The following is a 20,412-nucleotide window of genomic DNA, read 5'->3' on the forward strand; positions in this document are numbered from 1 at the left end:
CGTGGTATTTAAACATCTTTGACTGTAAGTATTTCCATTTCTACTTCGGGTCAATCTCTACATTGCGCTTGAAGCATGTGATGAAATGCAGTACTAAACTAAAATCCAACTTGGCAATTTCAACAATTATAGGCTGTGTTACAAAAGTTGCATCGAAATATTCAGCTTTCCGTTCGTGAATATGTAAGACACTCTACGGCAGGGGTGGGGAAACATTTTAGCTCGCGGGCCGCATTCGACATTGGAATCCATTCGCGGGCCGCACTATTAAAAATTGGGATACTAAGCCGGAATTCAATATTGTTATTTGATTACCCATTATATAGTGACAGACGACATGGAATTAATATAAATGTATTTTTATATTTAAAACAAACAAAACATTGATTTGATGATAACGTACACGCGTCTGAAACATTGACGCGAATATATAAGCTGGTTGTCCTCATTGGCAAAATTAGGGATGAAAGTCGGCGTCCTGATTCTTAGAACTGGATGTAAATTTGAGTCTGCGAGAAGCTATCTGTTCATAGCTTTTCTGATTGTAGCTGATGAGTTAGGGTAGTGCTGACGATGAGCGCCTGGCGGCCTGATTTCGATTCTGCGTCGGGGGTTTGTCTGGGCTCCTCATTCTCGCGTCGCTGTTCTTACGGCCACAAAAAGGCCCAGAAAAAGACCCGATGAAATTATACGCACTCTCCAGGAATGTTAAGAGCAAGAAGGAGCCGCAGAATAAAGATTAACATAGAAAAAGGACGGTGACTTGTGACATCGGGCAATAAGTTTAGATGGATTTCAGTTTAGGAAACCGCAACTGGTCGTTCTGCATCCTCCTATCTGTTCATTGCATCGCATTGTACATTGTGTGTGTCTTGCTCAGATGAAAATATAATCTGTCGATTACTGAGTGTACTTTTGGTTTAACTTCAGCACGCACAATGCTGACAGCATCATAACAATGATACCTCTTAATACGCTTCTACAATACATAAATATTATAATTATAAATAATTCTACACATACGAAGAAAGAATCTATCTGACACACACGTGAATCGCTTTTTCCAAGTACATCACTAAAAGTAATAAACTTTCTGGTGTTGTCAATTTACAATCACACTAGTGGTCCGAATTAAGTCATTTACGTTTCAGTTTCTGTGATGTTAAGCAAAAATAAACTTTTCAAAATGCATGGGCCATGAGGTCGGGCTATCGCGCCATCAATGAAATAGAAAATACTACGCTAAGAATATAATTTATCATTATCATGTTGAAATATATTAAGAAAAAGTTCAATAAAGTATGCACAGTAATTTGATTTTAGTACGCATTTTTACTACGTTTCTTGAGGCTTGCTCGGGCTGCACAAAACGGCGTGGCGGGCCGTAGTTTGCCCACTCCTTCTCCACAGTTATAGCTGTTAGCTTTGCCCGTCATCACAAAACGTCACCGACAATACACTACATGTGGGTATTCAGCGAAATGCGCTGGCTCGACCAATCAATCGGAAATTGAACGAAATTGATGAAAGTAATGCATCGTTGTCTAAGGTAAATATATATGTTGTTCAGTACATGTTCACAATATATGCAGAATGCGGAATCCCCATATTTGTGGATTTCAATCACTATATCAGTATAAAAAGCAGGACTACAGCTGTATCGCTAAATTGGGATCAAGTTTAGACATATTTGTTGTATTAAGTAAGAGGGCGTTAAGCTTTAAATTATCCTTAACTGTTCCTGCGCCAATTCGGTTTCATTTTTATTTTATCTTCGTTTTTACGCGGGGCTCCATATGGCTTGCGAAAAATGAGATATAGATGAACATTTCCAAGTGATTGCAGGTTTCTATCGGATATTACATATTACATGTTACACAATTCTTCGTCATCGTTTCCTCATGTTTACAAAACCAAGCAGGCACGATTTTAACCGGCAATTTGAATCATTTAATCGTACAATAATTCATGATTGAAGAATGACACTTCAGTTCTTTACGTCACGCGTTTCCACAACCTACAAGTACCATTGTAAGGGTGTCATTAATAATCGAATAATAAAATTATCGATTGTTATAACGTATTCGCTGTAAATAAGTACTTTTCCAGGGTGTTGGGTACATTCATGGAGAACTATGCTCTTCTGAAATAAGTTATAGCGTAAATGAAAGCCAATATTTGACTTATTCAAGCTTTCAGTAAGAAGAATGGCAAACCAGTTAGGCTACCTGTAGCTAGTTCGAGTTTGAGGAGAATCAGAAAAGTTCAGTTAACTTCAAAACCATATTAATTTACGAATTTGAAGTATATGACAAGTTAAGCCTGGCATTCAGTTAAGTTAATATAGGATATGGGTTCTCAAGCTGAGGTGAGATAACTTTAGGGGGTAGCTTTGTTATTATAGCACTGTGAAAAGTTTCTTATACATCATAGCGATTTGAACGTTTAGGGGACTAGCTAACAATAAGTTTAGGCTTACTAAATACAGCGTGTAAGTCTTTAACCGCCATCATTTTACATAGCTCCAATTACAGCTGTGAGCCACGGTTTCTATGCATGGAGATCATAAAGAACAAGGTTCGTGTCAGATCCTCCGTTTAATATTATTTACGCGCGTGCCTCTCCAAAACACTTTCAATCATATAATTAATCTAATTATTTCATATGTAAGTTTTTTTTTACCAATTTCAATTTCATTCCAGATAACTCAGGCTAAGCGGAGAACTGAGTTTTGGAACCCTTGAAATAGGACAAAGGCAGAATATTTTAGTTTCACTTACACCACGTATCATCAATATATTTAAGCTGTTAGATTTTCGGTTCTCCGAGGTTGGTAGAATGTTGGAAATCTTACTGCATGGCTGTGACGTGCAAACCCTGGAATCGAGCTTAAAAATTTCATACCAATCTCTCAGACCGTAGATCTGATAAGACAAGGGTTACCCTCCAGAAGAGGGGACAGTTTTTACAAATCACAGAAGTCAGATTACGGGACTTGAAAAGTGGTGATTTGAAATTGATTTACGGGAAATCGACTCTACGAAAGACCCACTTTAGAAAAAATACTATTAAGTTGACATAGAAAAGGTCGTTTCTTCAGTCCCTCTCGCGAAAGACGCGCTCGAACATCCACATTACAGATTTCGCGTCATTTACGGCGTATTTTAGTTGTCCAGGGGCCTGGCTCTTGACGCTATGAAGGAGGAGGAATTGTCAAAAAGGAGGAAATTTAGACGTCCTCGGAGGACATTTTCGATTTCCTGAAAAGGAGGACAAATTATCTTACAGAAGGATATTGGTAACCGTAAATAAGATAGCACGGAAACTGCGATATAGGTTATCGAGTTAGAACTTGGACAACACGCTACGTCATATAAATAGCAGTAAGGACTACTCGAGTAGAATATATAGTCGCCATATGATCAACTAAATATGCAATAACACTAATTAGATGTACTAAGATGTAAATGTCATCGCTCTTCTTCTGATTACAATGTAATGCTATTGTTCTCCAGAGGTTTTTGATATCACGAATCTATTAGCAATCCGCTAATCCAAAATATAGGAAGTGTCGGTTATCTAAAGCCAACTTCATCATTATTTGTCATCTGATATTTGCAGAAATTATTAATTTATGAATATATTACGAAGCATGTGATCGCACATGTGGGCCTTGACAATGTTTCGCGCACGCGGATCAGAAGTAACACAATTCGAAGAGAGGGAATGATATAAAAGACACGATGTCGAAAAAGAACATACTATTGATTTGCATTTTATGGCATATACAACAAGGTGGGAGATTCATACAACGTGGTAGAATGGATTTGTGTGACACAAACGTCTTCCATTGCGATAGGCCTATATGAAAAGATATATTCCCCCTAATGCAGTAGTTCTCAGCCTTTTGGAAGAACGCCGCAATCACCATACAACCGTACATGCATTTTATCGAGCCCTTCGCATTTGGAAAACTAATATGTAGGCTGCATATTTCGGTGATTCTATAGCTGGCTAACTAAAAAAGGTCTTCATTTAGTCTATATGTCGCACTGATTCCGAAAATGGAAATTAGAATCAATGCTCGTGGTACTATGGCACCCCCTCTAGGCATTGTTGCGAACAGCTGCAGCTTTTGAAACCACAGGCATTGTTACTAACTTTTCATCACTCCATAAAATAGGTTTACATTTCTAGTATACAGTACTATAGCATGGATTGCCCAGTTATCCTAAAACATTTTACTGTAGAGTATTTGAGTGAAGTCTTGACCTCCACCGAATCCAACTTAAAATGTCGTATTAACTGTCATATAGAGCGCTGCTATTTAACCTTTTTTTCAAGTACAGTGCAAACTTAAACTGGTTTTGATGAACTCATGCACCCATTTCAGCGGGCGGCCACTACTGGTTGCCTCAAAAAAGGTCTCGCCCAGCTGCTAAATCCACCGAAATTGGACTAGTTGTACTATAGGCAATGTTCATACGCCGTATAGTAACTTGATTTAACCCCGCGGGTGCCTGATCACGTCCTATTTCCGGTGCTGGCTAATAAATAAAAGGTCAGCACCTTGGGGAGCGTCACTTTAGAGCAGTGGTTCTCAACGTGTGGTACGCAGTAGAAGCATCTCTTTATAGAAAAAATTACAGTATTCACATACAGTTAATGAACTTTTTCTAATGTAAGATATATCTTCACTGAATGCATACTGCATATTTCATACTTTATGCTTGATTCGGCCAAGTTTCATCCCGCCTAGATAAGCTTGCACAGAAGAAGCAATTGCAACCAACGCTTCACATTTTCCCTTGTTAGTGTGCGTTATAAATAATCAGAGGCGTATTAGCTGTTACGTGGCGTTAGTTTCTAAATTCTGTGGTCGACGTATTTGCTAATCCACCCAAGGTGATACTCCTAATAATCCAATAACCCAAAACCATAGAACATCGAAGTGCTACGCAGTAGGAAAATATTGTAAACCACTGGTTTAGAGGGTATAGGTTCTCATGAATACCGGTTTACCTGTTCTATAGTGCTCCCAGTGCATATATTTGTGCAACAAGTATATGAACTAAAGTTATACTTACTATATTTGTTATGAAATATGCAATTATACATGTTATAAGTCGGCATTGAAATTGATATTTTTGTTTCATACCAGGCTACCAATCTCTAGTAATCGCACTTGACATTCTTTATATCCGTATCTCTGAAGACAGCTATCGGTAATTAATTATAAATGACGCCCACATTGCTTCAAGTACCCTCGACGTTGTTGTGTTGGTTACCCTCATTGGTGGCCGTATAATCAAGTATCAATATCACAAATTATATTGAACGCAAGGAATTTCATACAGCTGAATGGATCTGGGACGAAGTTTTAAAACAGGAGGGGCATGATCCTTCCAATGTGTTGCATCATTGGGATGATATAATATAATCTTCTGAAAAGATAATACCGTCAACTCCTTTTTTTTCAAATTAGTTGCCCAAATACTCATACAGGATGTCATATCTTACTATTGCTTCATGCTTATATGGCATAGCTCACAAATAAGTGTGTAAATAATTTTACCTGAATGGCATCAATTACGTCTGGATTTTGCATTATTAAATACGATTAGCCTAATATAGTAGCAGTAGTGGGATCAAGTCACTACCTTCGAGTCACGAGTCATCTCGAGTCATTGCGGATTTTGACTCGAGTCACGTCAAGTCAAACGATTTTCAAAGGTGACTCGAGTCAAGTCGAGTCAAGTCAAGTCAAGTCACGAGTCAAGTCACAATTCAAGTCAAATTGAATTTTTGAAGAAAGAGTGATGATTCAAAGTCATTACATTTCGCTAGCTGTGTGAAAGACTGATTAATAATAATTTATCTTGAATCAAATAAGGAATATCTAGTTAAATATACCTGCAAACAGACGCAGTATCCCTCACGCACACGTAGAACTGCTAATAAAATACGAGAGTAACTGTGCATGTACAAGATACAGTCAGTTATTATCATCCAAAATATAGGACCTAATGCGAAGCTTCGAGAAGTTAAAACAAATTGAAATGGTACAATAGCCTACACTACCCGTCCACACATCCGTGAGAATATAAACGCACGAACCATATTTGTTCGATTTAAATCATACATGATGGTAGGTTAATGTGAGCTCTGCGTAACGTAAGCATTGAGCCGTCTAAGAAACAGAGACACATTGCTATTTAGATTAATCTTCTAATACTGTTTCGACAACCTAAGCTGTGATCGTTTAGTTTGCGGTCAATTTATTTGTGTGGAGGATTAGTGTAGGGTATCTCGAACAATCCGAACATACACAAGATGCTGTAATTTATTCGACAGCGTTTACTTGATGACTTGAAATTGACTCGTAAATTTTACTCCGAGTCACGAGTCAATGCACATTTTTGAAGCTTCGAGTCAAGTCAAGTCAAGTCATTTTTATAAAGTGACTCGAGTCAAGTCAAGTCATACGAAAAAGTTGACTCGAGTCTGACTCGAGTCAAGTCATGGCTCGAGTCATCCTACCACTGTATAGTAGTACAGAGCATAGGTGGTCAGTAACGAAGTACTTCTACTTTTTGAAGTACTTGAAGTAGATTTTGCCTACTCACACTACTTTTTAAGTAGTTATGATTTTAGACTACTTCTACTTATACTTGACAGTTTTCAGTTTTGTAGGCAAAAATAGGCGTAGAATACCCACTTACTTACTTACTTGTGAACCACCACTCCTACTTCTACTTGAGTAGAAAATCCGGCGTTACTTCTACTTCTACTTGAGTAGCGACGGTGACTACTTTGACCACCTCTGGTACAGAGAAACCTACTGATGCCTTCAATTTTGCGTTACCACATTGCGACATTGTAACTTTTGAACCTTCTATAATACGATATTTTAAATAACCAATGTCGATATAATACTTTGGTGAGAAATGATATCAATTTAGAATTAACTATATGACGCCATTTGACTCTATTACGGCGGCTTTATCGTGAACACGCAATGTTCCTACATGTCGAAGGTCACACGAACTTTCCAGTTTCAGGGGTGCGTTGGTTAGCCCAAATTGAACTCTTCGTCGATACGCGATAGCATCGCCTACAATAGCAAATCAGATTGAAATCATCGTTTTCTGAGAAATAGTTGCAACTTGCGAATCCCTAAATTTCTAAGACTGTACCTGAACATTAGCTTATTCTGCGACCACGAACTATATATAGTAATTGGCAGAGTTGCAACTATAACACTTGGCATATCCTCAAAAGCCTCGCCTTCTGTCCCTATATTGTTGTCAGCATACCAAACCTCCCGATTGTTGGGTTTGGAGCAAAGCAGTTTCTCTTCACATCATGTGGAATTGAAAAACTTCTCGGACGTGCATATCGTCAATATTCGATCGAATAGCATACTCATATTCAAATAAACTCGAATATTACCGGCTGACATTCGCCAAGGGTAATTGTCAGCAGCTAATATAGTAGAGAATTGGAAATAACATTGCATATCAATTATCAACAACTGTAAATTGTTATTGTTAAACGATAAATTGTTACTTACTATGAAAATTTCCGAAGGATCACGGGCCTTCGGGCCCATTAACGACAAGTTGGAAATCAGTGATATGCATTGTGAATGAGTTTCCTAAAGCAACTGAGTGTAAATTTGCAGTAAATGTAAACCGGTGAGATGATTGTACAATGTACAGGTTCCAATACCCCGACCATAATATAGTCTATGAGGGTCTGGAGTCGGTGCGTGGGTAGCGTTCGAGATACCCCGCTTTCGGGAATGTATGTGTTGTGCTTTCATGGTATATATGATTGCTCAGTAGAATCGTTCTAACTCATCGAATCCTAAATTCATATTCAACATTGCTTCGCATGGTTGATCAAAATGATGCACAAAAATATACCTTGCTGTAGGCCTACTCTCACGGCTGCGTCAAACTTGTTTACCAACCAGCCCCGTCTATACAGCCTCATCCTACATAACTATATGCAACTTGACTTATGATGTACTATATTATGTTCGATTGCTTGTGTAGGCTACGCAACGTTGCGGTCTGGACTATTAAAACAAATTTCTGTGAATTTTTCTGAAATGCTTCTTTGCTCTAATTCAAATTCTAATCCAATTAGGAAAGGCTGAAAATTTCCTAGTTGTCAACGTCTGTATTTGATCACCGGCAAGGATGATAATATCGTTTTTTTAATCAGGTGCTACCATTCTCGAGCCGTGTGGCAGTCAGCTGGAAGGAGTGGAAGGTACACTTTCCCATCCGGAATATCCAGACGCATACACGCCGCACGCTGACTGCCGATGGACAATGGTTGCTCGCGAAAAAGATAAAATCGTCATGGTATTTGACGTGCTTGATCTTGAACCCGGGCAAGAGGGGCAATGCAACTATGATTATCTTAGGTATTTTGGTTTTTTTTTGGGTGTTTTGTGAAGTGAGTAGTACTAGTTATAGTTGCGGGTTTGTAAACTGGGTGTTCTAATTCTAGTTGTAATTATGGATTTTAAAAATAGAGCAGTTCTAGTTCTAGGTAGAGTTGCGCAATTTGAAAAAAACTTTGTTACCGAACACTTAGATTTGCGCAAGGTCGTTTGGCGATAATCGTGATACCGCAGTTCTGTTGTGTGATGCTCTTGCTGTCGCAGCCATTACCAGCTCAGAGGCATTACTTCTAACAGTGGCGCGACCAGGGTGGGTAATTGGGGTCGAAAATCTTCCAATTTCAAACTAAAAGCTATTAGCTTTTGAAATTTATCTACATTATTTCTCAGCTCATTAGCAATTACGGGATTTGATCTAGCTAGTTAATCGAGCATGTTTAAAGACCGTCAATTCTAGTTCTAGTTCTAGTGGCGTGTTTGAAAAAGTGAAGAGTTCTATTTAGAACAAGTCTCAACTCAAATGCTGATAAACCGACTGAGTCGGGGTTCCATTTTGCATACCATTGTTTCTATTGGGGAGGTAGGCCTACACGTCACGATCACGATACACGATAGTTCGGGAATAATCAAGCCTCTGTAATATAGTTACACGGTTTTGCAAAAAACGCAATGTCTTTCAAAGGCTGTGTTTTAAAATACGAATTATGTGAAATGCAAACCTAGTTCTGTCATACTTTGTCAACATGGCGAGAGTGGGAAAATGAGTATATTATGGATACGAGGCTTTCGATATCACCTAAGAGTTTCACAGAAGTGACTTGAACCAGACTTGAACTCGTTAATGAACAGTAAACACTGTGAATTGGACTCAGACTTGAGTCTCAAAACTATGACTAGGACTCCACTCGTGTCTTCCTGACTTGGACTCGGACTTGACTCCTTCAATTTAAATTGACTCGGTTGGAATTGAGTCAAACTAGGAAAGCAACATTAACTTGCTAGCACGAAACCTTGTGTCCATACAGCCCAGAACTCCAAACATCGATTCCCTAACTCAAAAGTGTCTTTCAGCATATTTTTCCCGGATAAAGAGAAACCGCACAGATTTTGCGGCCGACCGCAATCCAGAGATCCCAGCCGGACCTACGGGATCGAAGGGCTTGGAAATCCAGTTATTCGGTTTCTCAGTGACGACAGCGTGCAGTACGCAGGATTCAAGCTGCGCTACCAAGGTACGGGCATTAGTATTTCGGTATCTGTTTATGTGGTTAAGTAAACGTTGTGCTACTGTATTAAAGTGACTCGATACGATTACTGTCTGGACGAACCATGCAAAAATGAAGCCACCTGTACCAAGGACGTTGAGATAATAGAAGGGTATCGATGCGAATGTCATGATGGGTGGACAGGTCACGATTGTGATGAGGGTAAGTCATTCTATCCATTAAAATTGGACTCTGATTTCTAAGTTTTTGCTAATTCAGTAATTCTAATTCTAATTTAAATTGAAAAAATGCAAGTGTAGCTCCACTTCTAATTTTGATCTGGAATTGGAATGAAAATGTTTAGCTATAATTTTCATTGTAATCTGAATTTGAAAAGATGAAAATTTTCTAATTCAAGTTTGCCTAAAATAAAAATAGCAATGGCTATGCTCCATCTTTCGTCACTGTGATAGTTGGCCAATGATCGGCTGCATCGGTTGTTTGAATTCAGCTTGTTACTCATGAAAACTTATAATTAGCAAAGCGTCAAATACCATAGTCCATATTTGAGGTCTGCTGGCCGGACTTGGACAATGGGAAGATTTTCAGCTTTACTCAATTAGAATACAATTAGAATTATAACTATGACTATACAGTTTTTCCAAATTAGACTAGAATGTGAATTCAAGGCACACTGTTTTTATTTTCAAATTAGAGTAATAATTAGAATCACTGAGTTCGCGGAATTGCCTTCACCAGCAAAATATCGATAAGCAGCAATATATTCATAGAAATGTACTGCTTCATAATAATTATCTCGAAGTAACATTTCACATTTTTGTGTTTGTGTCAAAAATGACTATCTGAAGCTATGATTTGCTTGCCATAGATCCTGTAATGATCACCAAATGATCACAAAATTCAATTTCTGTTGTCTCCAACGCAAATTTGCCTGGATATTTAATAATATTTCGTTCGTGATACATCGAATTTAATCCTTTAGACCAGGGGTGTTTAACTCAAATCGCGTACCGGGCCGGATTCAAACCTTAAAATCTCTCGCGGGCCGTACCAGTCAACTAATTCCAAAATTATACCTCATGCCCTTGCTTTCCTCTTGAATCCTTCATTATCAGGAATGTATAGATAATAGTATGGATCACAGATCATAGAGCGTTTATTCTAGCAATTATAGCAACACCTTTATTCGCGAACAATGGAATTGGTCAAAATACAAGGATTGACTGGTTGAATACAGTTATGAACCACTGAAATAAGTGGTGCTAAAGACGATATCGGTAGGCATATTTCTCTGCCCCCTTTGCGTTGGTCGTAATCTAGCCTGATCCCCGAGCATGCGTTGTGAAGAATGCTGGAGATTTAACCGCAGACGCAGACGTTGGAACATGGTTTATTATTATTATCTCCGTAATCGGGTTTCTCTGGAGTCTTCTTAGTTCGATGCGACACGATATAGTGCGACTACAGATATTTGAATTATATTTTTGTACAACTAATATATTCTCCTTGTAAACTGCATGCAATGGTCCCGCATTGTCGTTCTTCTTTCTGTGAATAACTACTTTTTGGCTTCTTGCCTTCTCGAAATTGGGTGTCAATGTCACCGGCTTTACCTTGGTGGTAACAAGAGTGAAATCAAAACACCGTTGTCTTGAGGGATTATTTGATGGAGAAATTTCCTACAAAAAATCTCAGCATTTGTTACAATATGTGTGCTGAATAATATAAGGATATTTCAATGTACTCACAACTGCTTCGCGGGCCTGATGAAATCGTCTGATGGGCCGGATGCGGCCCGCGGGCCGCGTGTTTGACACCCATTCTTTAGACTAAAATATCCAGTAACTGTATCGGCAAATCTCAGAAGTGGCCAGTAACGGACTACTTGTACTTCTGGAAGTACTTCAAGTAGATTTTTTCTACTCGCACTACTTCCTCATGTGGTTATGGTTTTAGACTTCTTCTACTTGACAGTTTTCAGTTTTTAGTCAAAACCAGGCATAGAATACTTACATTTTTATTATCGAGAAATTGCCACTTATATTTCTACTTGACAGAGATGAGTATGGTTCAGGACTAAGATTTGAAAAAACAGGATTTGTGAAACTTTGTTGGATTTGGACCGGATTTCCTGAGTTTCTGGGAGATTGATATGTCGTGTGGTGAATCGCGACAAACTTTATTCAGATCAATAGTTAATGTATTTATGGTACAGTACACTATGATGCACTCGGAGCAAATGAACATGAGAGGCACAGCCCTACGCTAAGTTATCTTAAATCAAGATAATTGTTGGTTGTGAAAGCAAAATTTCCACTCCCTCTCTGGCATAAATTAGCATTTTTTCTGAATTTTAAGTTGGAATCGAATTAGGATTAGACATGGACTTGAATATGAAACAGTTATTGATTTGGATTTGGATTAGGATTTGAAACTTCGGATTTGGATTGGATAAGGACATAGAAATTCCGAATTCGCTCATATCTGCTACTTGAGTACCGACGATGACCTTTGACACATCTAGGAAGTTTTTCATACGTTTCTGTACAGACCTGGACGAATGCGAAAGCACTCCTTGTCAGAACGGCGGCAACTGTTCCACTCCGGAATTTAACAGCTACCATTGCGAGTGTTTACCTGGATATACTGGAACGAATTGCGAAACAGGTTGAAAATAAGATCTCTACCGTATTAGTAGGTTTGTGAAATCTAGAGTCTTCGAGATTTTTCGTTGACCGGACTCGACTGAACTCGATTCATTTTTTGAACACTGGGAAATGACTCGACTCGAATCGAGTCACTTTCTGTATTGACTGGATTTGTACTCGAGTCATTGCACACGACTCGACCAAGTCATATGACACAAGACATTGTATATGACTTGTTTGAAATCTCGCGTATAAGGACCGATACTAAAGAAATAGGCCCGCAGACTGCCTTTAATTTGTTTGGATAAACATTTTAGGAGTGGAAAAATTATTATTTTGAATTCGAGGCCTACGATATCACCCTAGAATTTTAAAAATGTGAGTTGAACCTTACTGGAACTGTATAATGAACAGTCAACACTATTACTCTGACTCGACTTATTTCTCCAAGCCATGGACTCGACTCGAGTCGAAACTGTAAAAGTGAGATTGACTTGTGACTCGTTTATGACGCTGTGTAATAGGCACGTATTTGCAGATTAAGCCGTGTCTTTGTTCAGATATCGATGAATGCGAATCGGAGCCTTGCATGAACGACGGGGAGTGCGAGGAAGGAATCGATATTTTTGAATGCACCTGTCTCGATGGATTCAGGGGGGAAGTTTGCGACGAAAGTGAGTAACCGTTGTGTTATCATTGTGTATACACCCGCTATGGGCGTCATTAGAATTGATTCTAATGATTCCAGTCGATTAGCGAGAGGCTATTTTGTGAGTTCTAATTTATTTACGAATATTATAGTCTCAATATTATTTTTCACTGTGGAAGGATGTAAACTTCGATTCGCCGTATCGGAGCACACAAAGCATGTAGGCCTAGTACAAAGCTATACGCACGTTAGTGGAATTGACATATCTGTCAAGTCGATCGTGATCAACCCCCATAATTGTCATAAAGTGCAATGGAACAGGTATGTTTACGGTTGGTGTTAGGTGAGGGGGTTTATAGGTTCGATTTATGTGAAGAATTTTAATCGGATGTTAGGTTTATGGGTTAAAATCGATTTATTCAATTATAACATGCCAATGTGTCACTCGTAATAACTTTAGTTTCGTGATGATACTTCCGTAACGTCAAAATTCGATTATCTGTGGAGCAATCTGTATATACGCATTCAGACATTGACGAGTGCGAGTCGGAACCATGCCAGAATCAAGGCGAGTGTACGGATGAAGTAGACGGTTACACATGTCGATGCCCGCTCGGATTTACCGGGGTGAACTGTGAAACAAGTAGGCATCCATTATATACACCTTCTTAGCAATTAGCTCTATTGTTTTGTGGGATATTCCATCGAGAACCTTTACAAGCGCAAATTTCGCCAATTGCTAGATCTAGTTTCTAGATTATCACAGTAGTCAAATCAACAGCTTAACTTCATCCCGATCTAAGACTGCTAATTCAATGAGAACACTGATATCACTCGAGTTGAAATAGTGCTGGTATTCATGTCGTTCGTATATAAAAATATTCCCAATCGATCTTCCCTTCCCTAGAAATTCTTTAGAAATTGTGTGTTAAGAAGTTTAACAGTAAATGTGAGAATACATACAATATGAAGACAAATCCCCTTATAGGAAGCCTTTATGTGGATATATCGGTTCATACTTGAGAGGGTGACGAGAAGGCTATTCAGAACATCTCTGTATTATTCTATGAGATTAAAAATATATGTATATTGTACAGTGTTGGGATGACTCGACTCACTTTTTTCGTATGACTTGACTTGATCCGAGTCACTTTGCTGAAATGTCTTGACTTGACTTGACTCGGCGTATCAGAAATCTGGATTGAATCGTGACTCGGAGCAAAATTCACGAGTCAATTTCAAGTCATCACCTAATCGGTATCGATAAACATCACAGTAGGCTACTTTGCACATGGTCGGATTGTTCGCGTACGTTTAACTGAGCTTCCATTATTCTCTCACAAATAAATTGACCACAAACGAAGAGATCTAAGCTTACAGCTTACGTTGTCGTAAACTAGCGTAGTAAAGTAATTTAATATCAAAATGTCTATTTCTGTTCTTGCCTCAACCAAACCTCTTGTTTTATTGAAATGGAATTCGAATATAGTTTATATACTCCTCAATGATTGGAGCAGGCTCGAATTGTATCCATTTCTAAATGGGCAATGTATTGCATCTTATCAATTCGTTTCTCTATTATCTATTTTGGCTGATAACCATAAACTGAGGCTTACAATTACTTCGCAGTTTAACAGTTCTACGTATATGTGAGCGACACACAGCGCCTTCTTGCGTTTATATCTCACTCTATATTCGTTCATTGGTTCAGAATCAATGACCATTCAAACTGTATTTTAGACAGCCAGAAAAACGAAATGCAATGACGTAATCATACATCATACTCCGAAAAGGCAAATTGACTTGAATTGTGACTTGACTCGTGACTTGACTTGACTTGACTCGAGATAGTGTAATGGTTATGCGTCCGGCTTCTCGATCGGTAGGTCGTGGGTTCGATCCTCGGCCGGGTCATACCAAAGAATCGAAAATTGGTATCCGAAGCTATCCTGCTAGGCACTCAGCAATCGCGGGTAGCATGGAGGAGAAAAAACGGGGGCGCAGACTAGATGACCTTACGGCCTTATCGCAACTCCTTCGTCAAAGCACCTCGATGGTGCAGGCGAAAAAGAATCTCATTTATCTCTCACTCTCTCCCTCCCTCCCTCTCGAGTCACCTCCAAAAATCGAGGGACTTGACTTGATTCGAGTCAAAATGAGTAATGACTCTAAATGACTCGTGACTCGAAGGTAGTGACTTGATCCCAACACTGACATTGTAATTGTATATAAATATCATCCACTCCAGTCGTATTGATGGAATTGTTATGCAGAGTAGGCCTATATGTGTATAGAGACGATAAACAGAATATTTATTGGCATGATTGGATTGGATCAGATATAGACGAGTGCAGGAGCACCCCGTGTGAACACAATGGCATATGCGAGGACCAAATCAACGGATATACCTGCGATTGTAAAGACGGCTTTGAAGGGACGCATTGTGAAACAGGTTTGGCGACATCGTGGCATGGTATAAAACTAGAATGTCAGTAGGCTATATTAAACACTGTATAATCTTGCGAGCATATGCCCTAATTATAGTTTTATTATTATCCGTTATATAGTAATGCGGCAGCGCTGCAACTATGAGTTCTATATTTAGAAGGGTTTTCAATAACAAAGATAATGAATCTCTTTGTAAATTCCATAGACATATCCCAAACCAGATTCATTTTAGAAAGATGATCTGATTTTGCCACAGTGTGACTGATAATAATCATTGTGATTCACCGCCACAGAGCTGGTGCATTGCCCATTTAAATTTAAATTTAGTTTCCTTTTAATTTGAAGAAACTACTAAATATTATTTCACGCCCCACACACTGTTAGTGATCTTTTTTCTCTTGAGAAATTTGAATACTCCTTAGTCAATGTCCACCCATTGATCATGTGCAAGTATATGCCATGGGGGGAATTAAACGCAATTATAATGAATTATTTGCGAAAATGTGACGAAATCTTATCCAGACGTCAATATTGTGACATGAAACTTCGCATTAACAACGATCGATGATGCAGTCTATCTATCAATTGAAATGGAATATAACGTTTTTAGATATCGACGAATGCGCTAGTGACCCGTGCAAGAACGACGCCAACTGTTACCAGAACGAACCCGGGAAGTTCCTCTGCGCCTGCGCACCAGGATACACCGGGGAACTATGCGATATTGGTATGCAATTTCGAAGTATATCTACATTCCCGTTTGTACTCCTGTACCTCGCACTTCCTCCTCCTTCTATGAACTCCTGGCTCTGATTTTTTGTAGTTATTTGCCTTTTACCTATCAAATTGTTCGATATATATTTTTTTCTTTCTTTATGTTACTGGTTATAGCAGCAAGGCGACATTGCTTGCTACATCAAGTTCGAGAAATAAAGCTTCATGTGCCAACATTGGACCTTCTTTGGCAATAGCAGATGGGAAATTTGTCACACGCAAGTTATTGACTGATGCATCATCCCAATCTGCTTACGAAACTGATTCCTTGCTTTCACAATCTTTTGTATTCCATATGAACGGTTGAAGGAGCCTCGACATGTCTTTTAAACACCATTTTCTGTAATATGTGATTATTATCACATAATAATTATCTAATTTATAATCTTCCTTGAAAGGCATCAATCACTTATTAACCCCTTTAAAAACATCCTATATACTTCAGATATCGACGAATGCCAGTCGGGGCCTTGCGGTATAAACTCGAGAAGGTGTCACGATAGGAAAAACGGGTACGAGTGCGAGTGCAAAGATGGTTTCGAGGGCGACAAGTGCAACCAGAACATCGACGAATGCGAATCGAACCCTTGTCAAAACGGGGGTTCCTGCGAGGACGAGATAGGAGCCTTCTCCTGCGAGTGCAGGAACGGATACGAGGGAGACCTGTGTCAAACTGGTGATGAACCTAAACTCTTACCATATAGAGTCTGTATTTACACCCAAAGGTGGTAGCCTACATGAAAACAAAAGCTAATAGGCTACCTCAGAATTATACACCGTTATAAATCAGACACAACATCTTAATCCGAATCGGTAGGTCGCGGGTTCAATCCCCGACCGGGTCAGACCAAAGACCTAATTTTCAACTCTGGTATCCATGGCTTTCCTGTTTGGCGCTCAGCACTACCTGGGTAGCATGGAGGGTGGTGCCAAACCCATAAAACCTTATAAGGTTACATTTACACCTTCCCTTTCCAGCGGCAAATGCACATCATAAACTGAGGGTATGCGTATGCAATATGCATAGATCGTGTGTTTGTGTGTGTGTGTGTGTGTGTGTGTGTGTGTGTGTGTTGGAGTGCTATTGCGTTTCACCAGTTGTTCTTAACTTTTTTCCAGTAGCGCCCCTTTTCGAAAATTGCCTGAATCGAGGCAGCCCCATATTTTCAGGACGGTAGCAATAACAAGGGGTGAGAGTTCGGAGTCAGGACGGTATTTTCGAGTTGGGACTTCACTATCGGAAATAACGTGAATCGCACCCGAGGACAACTCGACTGCTTAACGCTATAATAATTGTACGTGCTGTATTCAGGATCAAATCAAGGTTGTTATAGGGTTGGGAGGATTCGTTCTCCTATTTCAGGTTTTTGAAAATGTCCTCCGACGACACCTAAATGCACTCCTTCTTGACAGCTTTTACAGCTAAAATAATGGAGAGAATAATGCGAAAATGGGCATAAATGACGCTGAATAAGAAATTCGTGGTTCGATCGAGGGTGACGACCTTTCTCATTTTTTTAGTCAGCACCACCAAGTCTAAGTAAAAATTGTGTAAATCGGCAGTCGAACGAGAGTGATGACCTTTTCATTAGTAAAACCACCAAATTTTACAGCAAGGTCAGCGAAATCGGCTGTTTTTGGTTTTTATCATCTAACTTTTCTGATTTGGTAAAATTGTCTGCCTTTTCCGATTCCAAAATATGGTAACATTATTGTTATAACAACAATCGGGTACAGGCCCACACCATCTGGTTCGAGCCCAGTGTAGGCCTACACATACACATCCTGAATTCAACTCTGCGACTGGCAATACGGGGAAGTTAATTGTGTTGAGTTTTGTTTCATTGCCTAGTGACTGTATAGTAAATCAACTCAGTTAGTGATAGAGATCTTTGCTCACATTGAGTATAGTTCTGCACCCAGTTATTACCTTTAACTTGAATTTATTCCAAACAAAGCAACCCATATTATATAAAGTTCATGTTATGTTAAGGGTCACAACACTAAACAGTAGTATCATGTTCTATAATACGATGGCGAAATATTCTGAAAATTTAATTTTGTAGCTCTCAAATACAAATATATTTAGTTAATCATTTTCAAAGGGCTCTCACCCACAAAAGTGGTACAGTGCATTTTTCTTCGATTTCGACACGCTGTGCGCCGCGGGATAAAATACCTAGTTTTAAGCATTTTGTGAAAAATAACCTTAGACAGCGTGATGGGAGTATTTTAACGGGGAAGTGGCGATCTAAAAGTACGAACAATTAATTTTGCAATTATAATAAACCACTGTAATCATGGAAACATGTTGCAAACATTGTCGGCACATATTTTGCCCGCATCTATGAATACACAGTAGCAGATTCCTTAAGGTGGGAGTGCGTGATCCGCGTTATAACGCTCGCTTTGTTTTCGATTTGTTTCAGAAAGTTCCAACTGCAACTCTTCACCGTGCATGAACGGCGGGGCCTGCAATACGACCTCCACGGGTTTCAAATGTACTTGTCCTCCAGGCTTTGAAGGCGATAGATGCGAAACGGGTAAAAATAACTACGTACAGTATATATATATATATATATATATATTGAGTAGGCTTGGACAACTAGATAATTTTAGTTGTTTAAGTAGACCAATTAGAGTGAAATGACGGTACTCTAATTCTCGTCTAATTTGTGGAAATTTTCTTAGCTATCATATTCATTGCACTATAATTTCCGGTTTTCCTGAAAATGCTATACAAGAAAACTGTGGTAGGGCTCTCCAAAAATTACGTTTATTCTCATAACGTACTGGTTACTTGCTAAAATTGTCCAATAGTTATAGGATTTTTCATGATCGTCAATCTTGTTCACGAAATGACGAAGTTTCAAAAGATTTCACAGTATATCTGTCTAATACATATACAATTCGCATGTAAGTTGTAGTATTCCAAAACATTGTGGCTGGCCTTCCTCTCGTAGAACTATTATAACATAATAGGCATCGAATTGATTATAAAAACCGAATTATAATTTATCTCCATAATTTTTTTCGACAGTTAACCGAATAGATTCGTTTCGAAACCACGGCGATCACTATTTCAACAGCGTTAGCGAGGTTTAGCCTACGTGTAGCTTCTAGGACTTGGAAAATTAGAAAGCATTCAAATTAGATTAGAATTAGAATTACAGCTACGCATATTTGTCTCAAATTAGACTAGATCTAGAATTATTTAATCACCCAATTCTGATTGATAGCAGATTGAAACCATAATACATTTCTTCGTTGCAGCTCACAAATACCATGTGTCACACACTGAAAGAAGTTATAATCCGTAATTAGAGGTCGACCTTATTCTAAAGTTCCAGCACGACTCCTACAGGTTTATTGTATATAATCGGTATATCGATATACTGCTCATGCCAGTAGCTACTTGGGATAGCAATATATTAGGGGTTTTCAAAAATGACTTTCCATCTCAAATCATACTGGCTACTTGATAAAATTGTTTGGTTACCTAATTTAAGCCTACACACCAAATTTGGTTCAATTCCAACTAGTAGCTGCATTGCTACAGGAGAAGAAAGTTTCTATTTATTATATAAAAATAAATAACAAAAAATTTGATCTGTTCACCAAATTTGGTTCAATTCCAAGCAGTGGAAGCGGAGTTATCGGCGTCGAAATATTTGGATTATGAATAAAATAGTATTTACGGTGACCAATTCTTTAAATATTTATTATAGTGGGTTCCACCGTAAATACTATTTTATTCAAATCCAAACTTTTCGACGGCAATATCTCCACTGCCACTGTCTGGAATTGAATCAAATTTAGTGAACATCGTTTCTATAGACAACCTAACACTTTCATGGGGCGAACAGAAAATTTTCGAATTTTTTGTTATTTATTTTTATATAATGAATAGAAACTTTCTTCTCCTGTAGCAATGCGGCTACTGGTTGGAATTGAACCAAATTTGGTGTGTAGGCTTAAATTAGGTAACCTTACAATTTTATCAAGTAGCCAGTACGTTTTGAAAAAAAAAAGTCATTTTCGAAGAGCCCTACTGTATGGTGCAAAACAAGCCAAACTTGCTGCCCACACATTTGCTATTCCCACGCTCATGAGAACGAACTCTATGAACTGAACTTGATCCAAATTCCAAACTTTCGCAAAATCAGTATTTCTAATTCTAATTTGAAAAAAATGTGTGGATACAGCCTAATTCTAATTCTAATTAACTTTGGAAAAGCCCTAAATTTTCTA

General features: G+C 38.6%; 2 protein-coding genes across 2 annotated transcripts in view; both read left to right on the forward strand.

The window, feature by feature from the left end:
• The first annotated feature begins 3,618 nt into the window (after positions 1-3,618).
• The window catches only part of LOC145446644 (uncharacterized), a 30,522-nt gene continuing 13,728 nt past the window's right edge, over positions 3,619-20,412 (forward strand). Inside the window, exons 1-11 of the mRNA XM_080324995.1 lie at positions 3,619-3,795; positions 8,233-8,437; positions 9,488-9,648; positions 9,715-9,843; positions 12,193-12,309; positions 12,851-12,964; positions 13,469-13,582; positions 15,278-15,391; positions 15,998-16,114; positions 16,607-16,837; positions 18,591-18,704. Of these exons, the coding sequence (XP_080181121.1) occupies positions 3,744-3,795; positions 8,233-8,437; positions 9,488-9,648; positions 9,715-9,843; positions 12,193-12,309; positions 12,851-12,964; positions 13,469-13,582; positions 15,278-15,391; positions 15,998-16,114; positions 16,607-16,837; positions 18,591-18,704 (1,468 nt within the window). The 5' untranslated portion in view covers positions 3,619-3,743. The remainder of the gene's footprint in view (positions 3,796-8,232; positions 8,438-9,487; positions 9,649-9,714; positions 9,844-12,192; positions 12,310-12,850; positions 12,965-13,468; positions 13,583-15,277; positions 15,392-15,997; positions 16,115-16,606; positions 16,838-18,590; positions 18,705-20,412) is intronic.
• Positions 17,485-20,412, forward strand: part of LOC145447021 (uncharacterized) — a 238,583-nt gene continuing 235,655 nt past the window's right edge. The window contains exon 1 of the mRNA XM_080325451.1: positions 17,485-17,496. The gene's annotated coding sequence lies outside the window, so the exon portion shown is untranslated. The remainder of the gene's footprint in view (positions 17,497-20,412) is intronic.

The sequence above is a fragment of the Botryllus schlosseri genome, chromosome 9, assembly GCF_051294905.1.
Source record: "Botryllus schlosseri isolate E-star chromosome 9, Bs_hap1, whole genome shotgun sequence".
In the NCBI taxonomy this organism is placed as follows: Eukaryota; Metazoa; Chordata; class Ascidiacea; order Stolidobranchia; family Styelidae; genus Botryllus; species Botryllus schlosseri.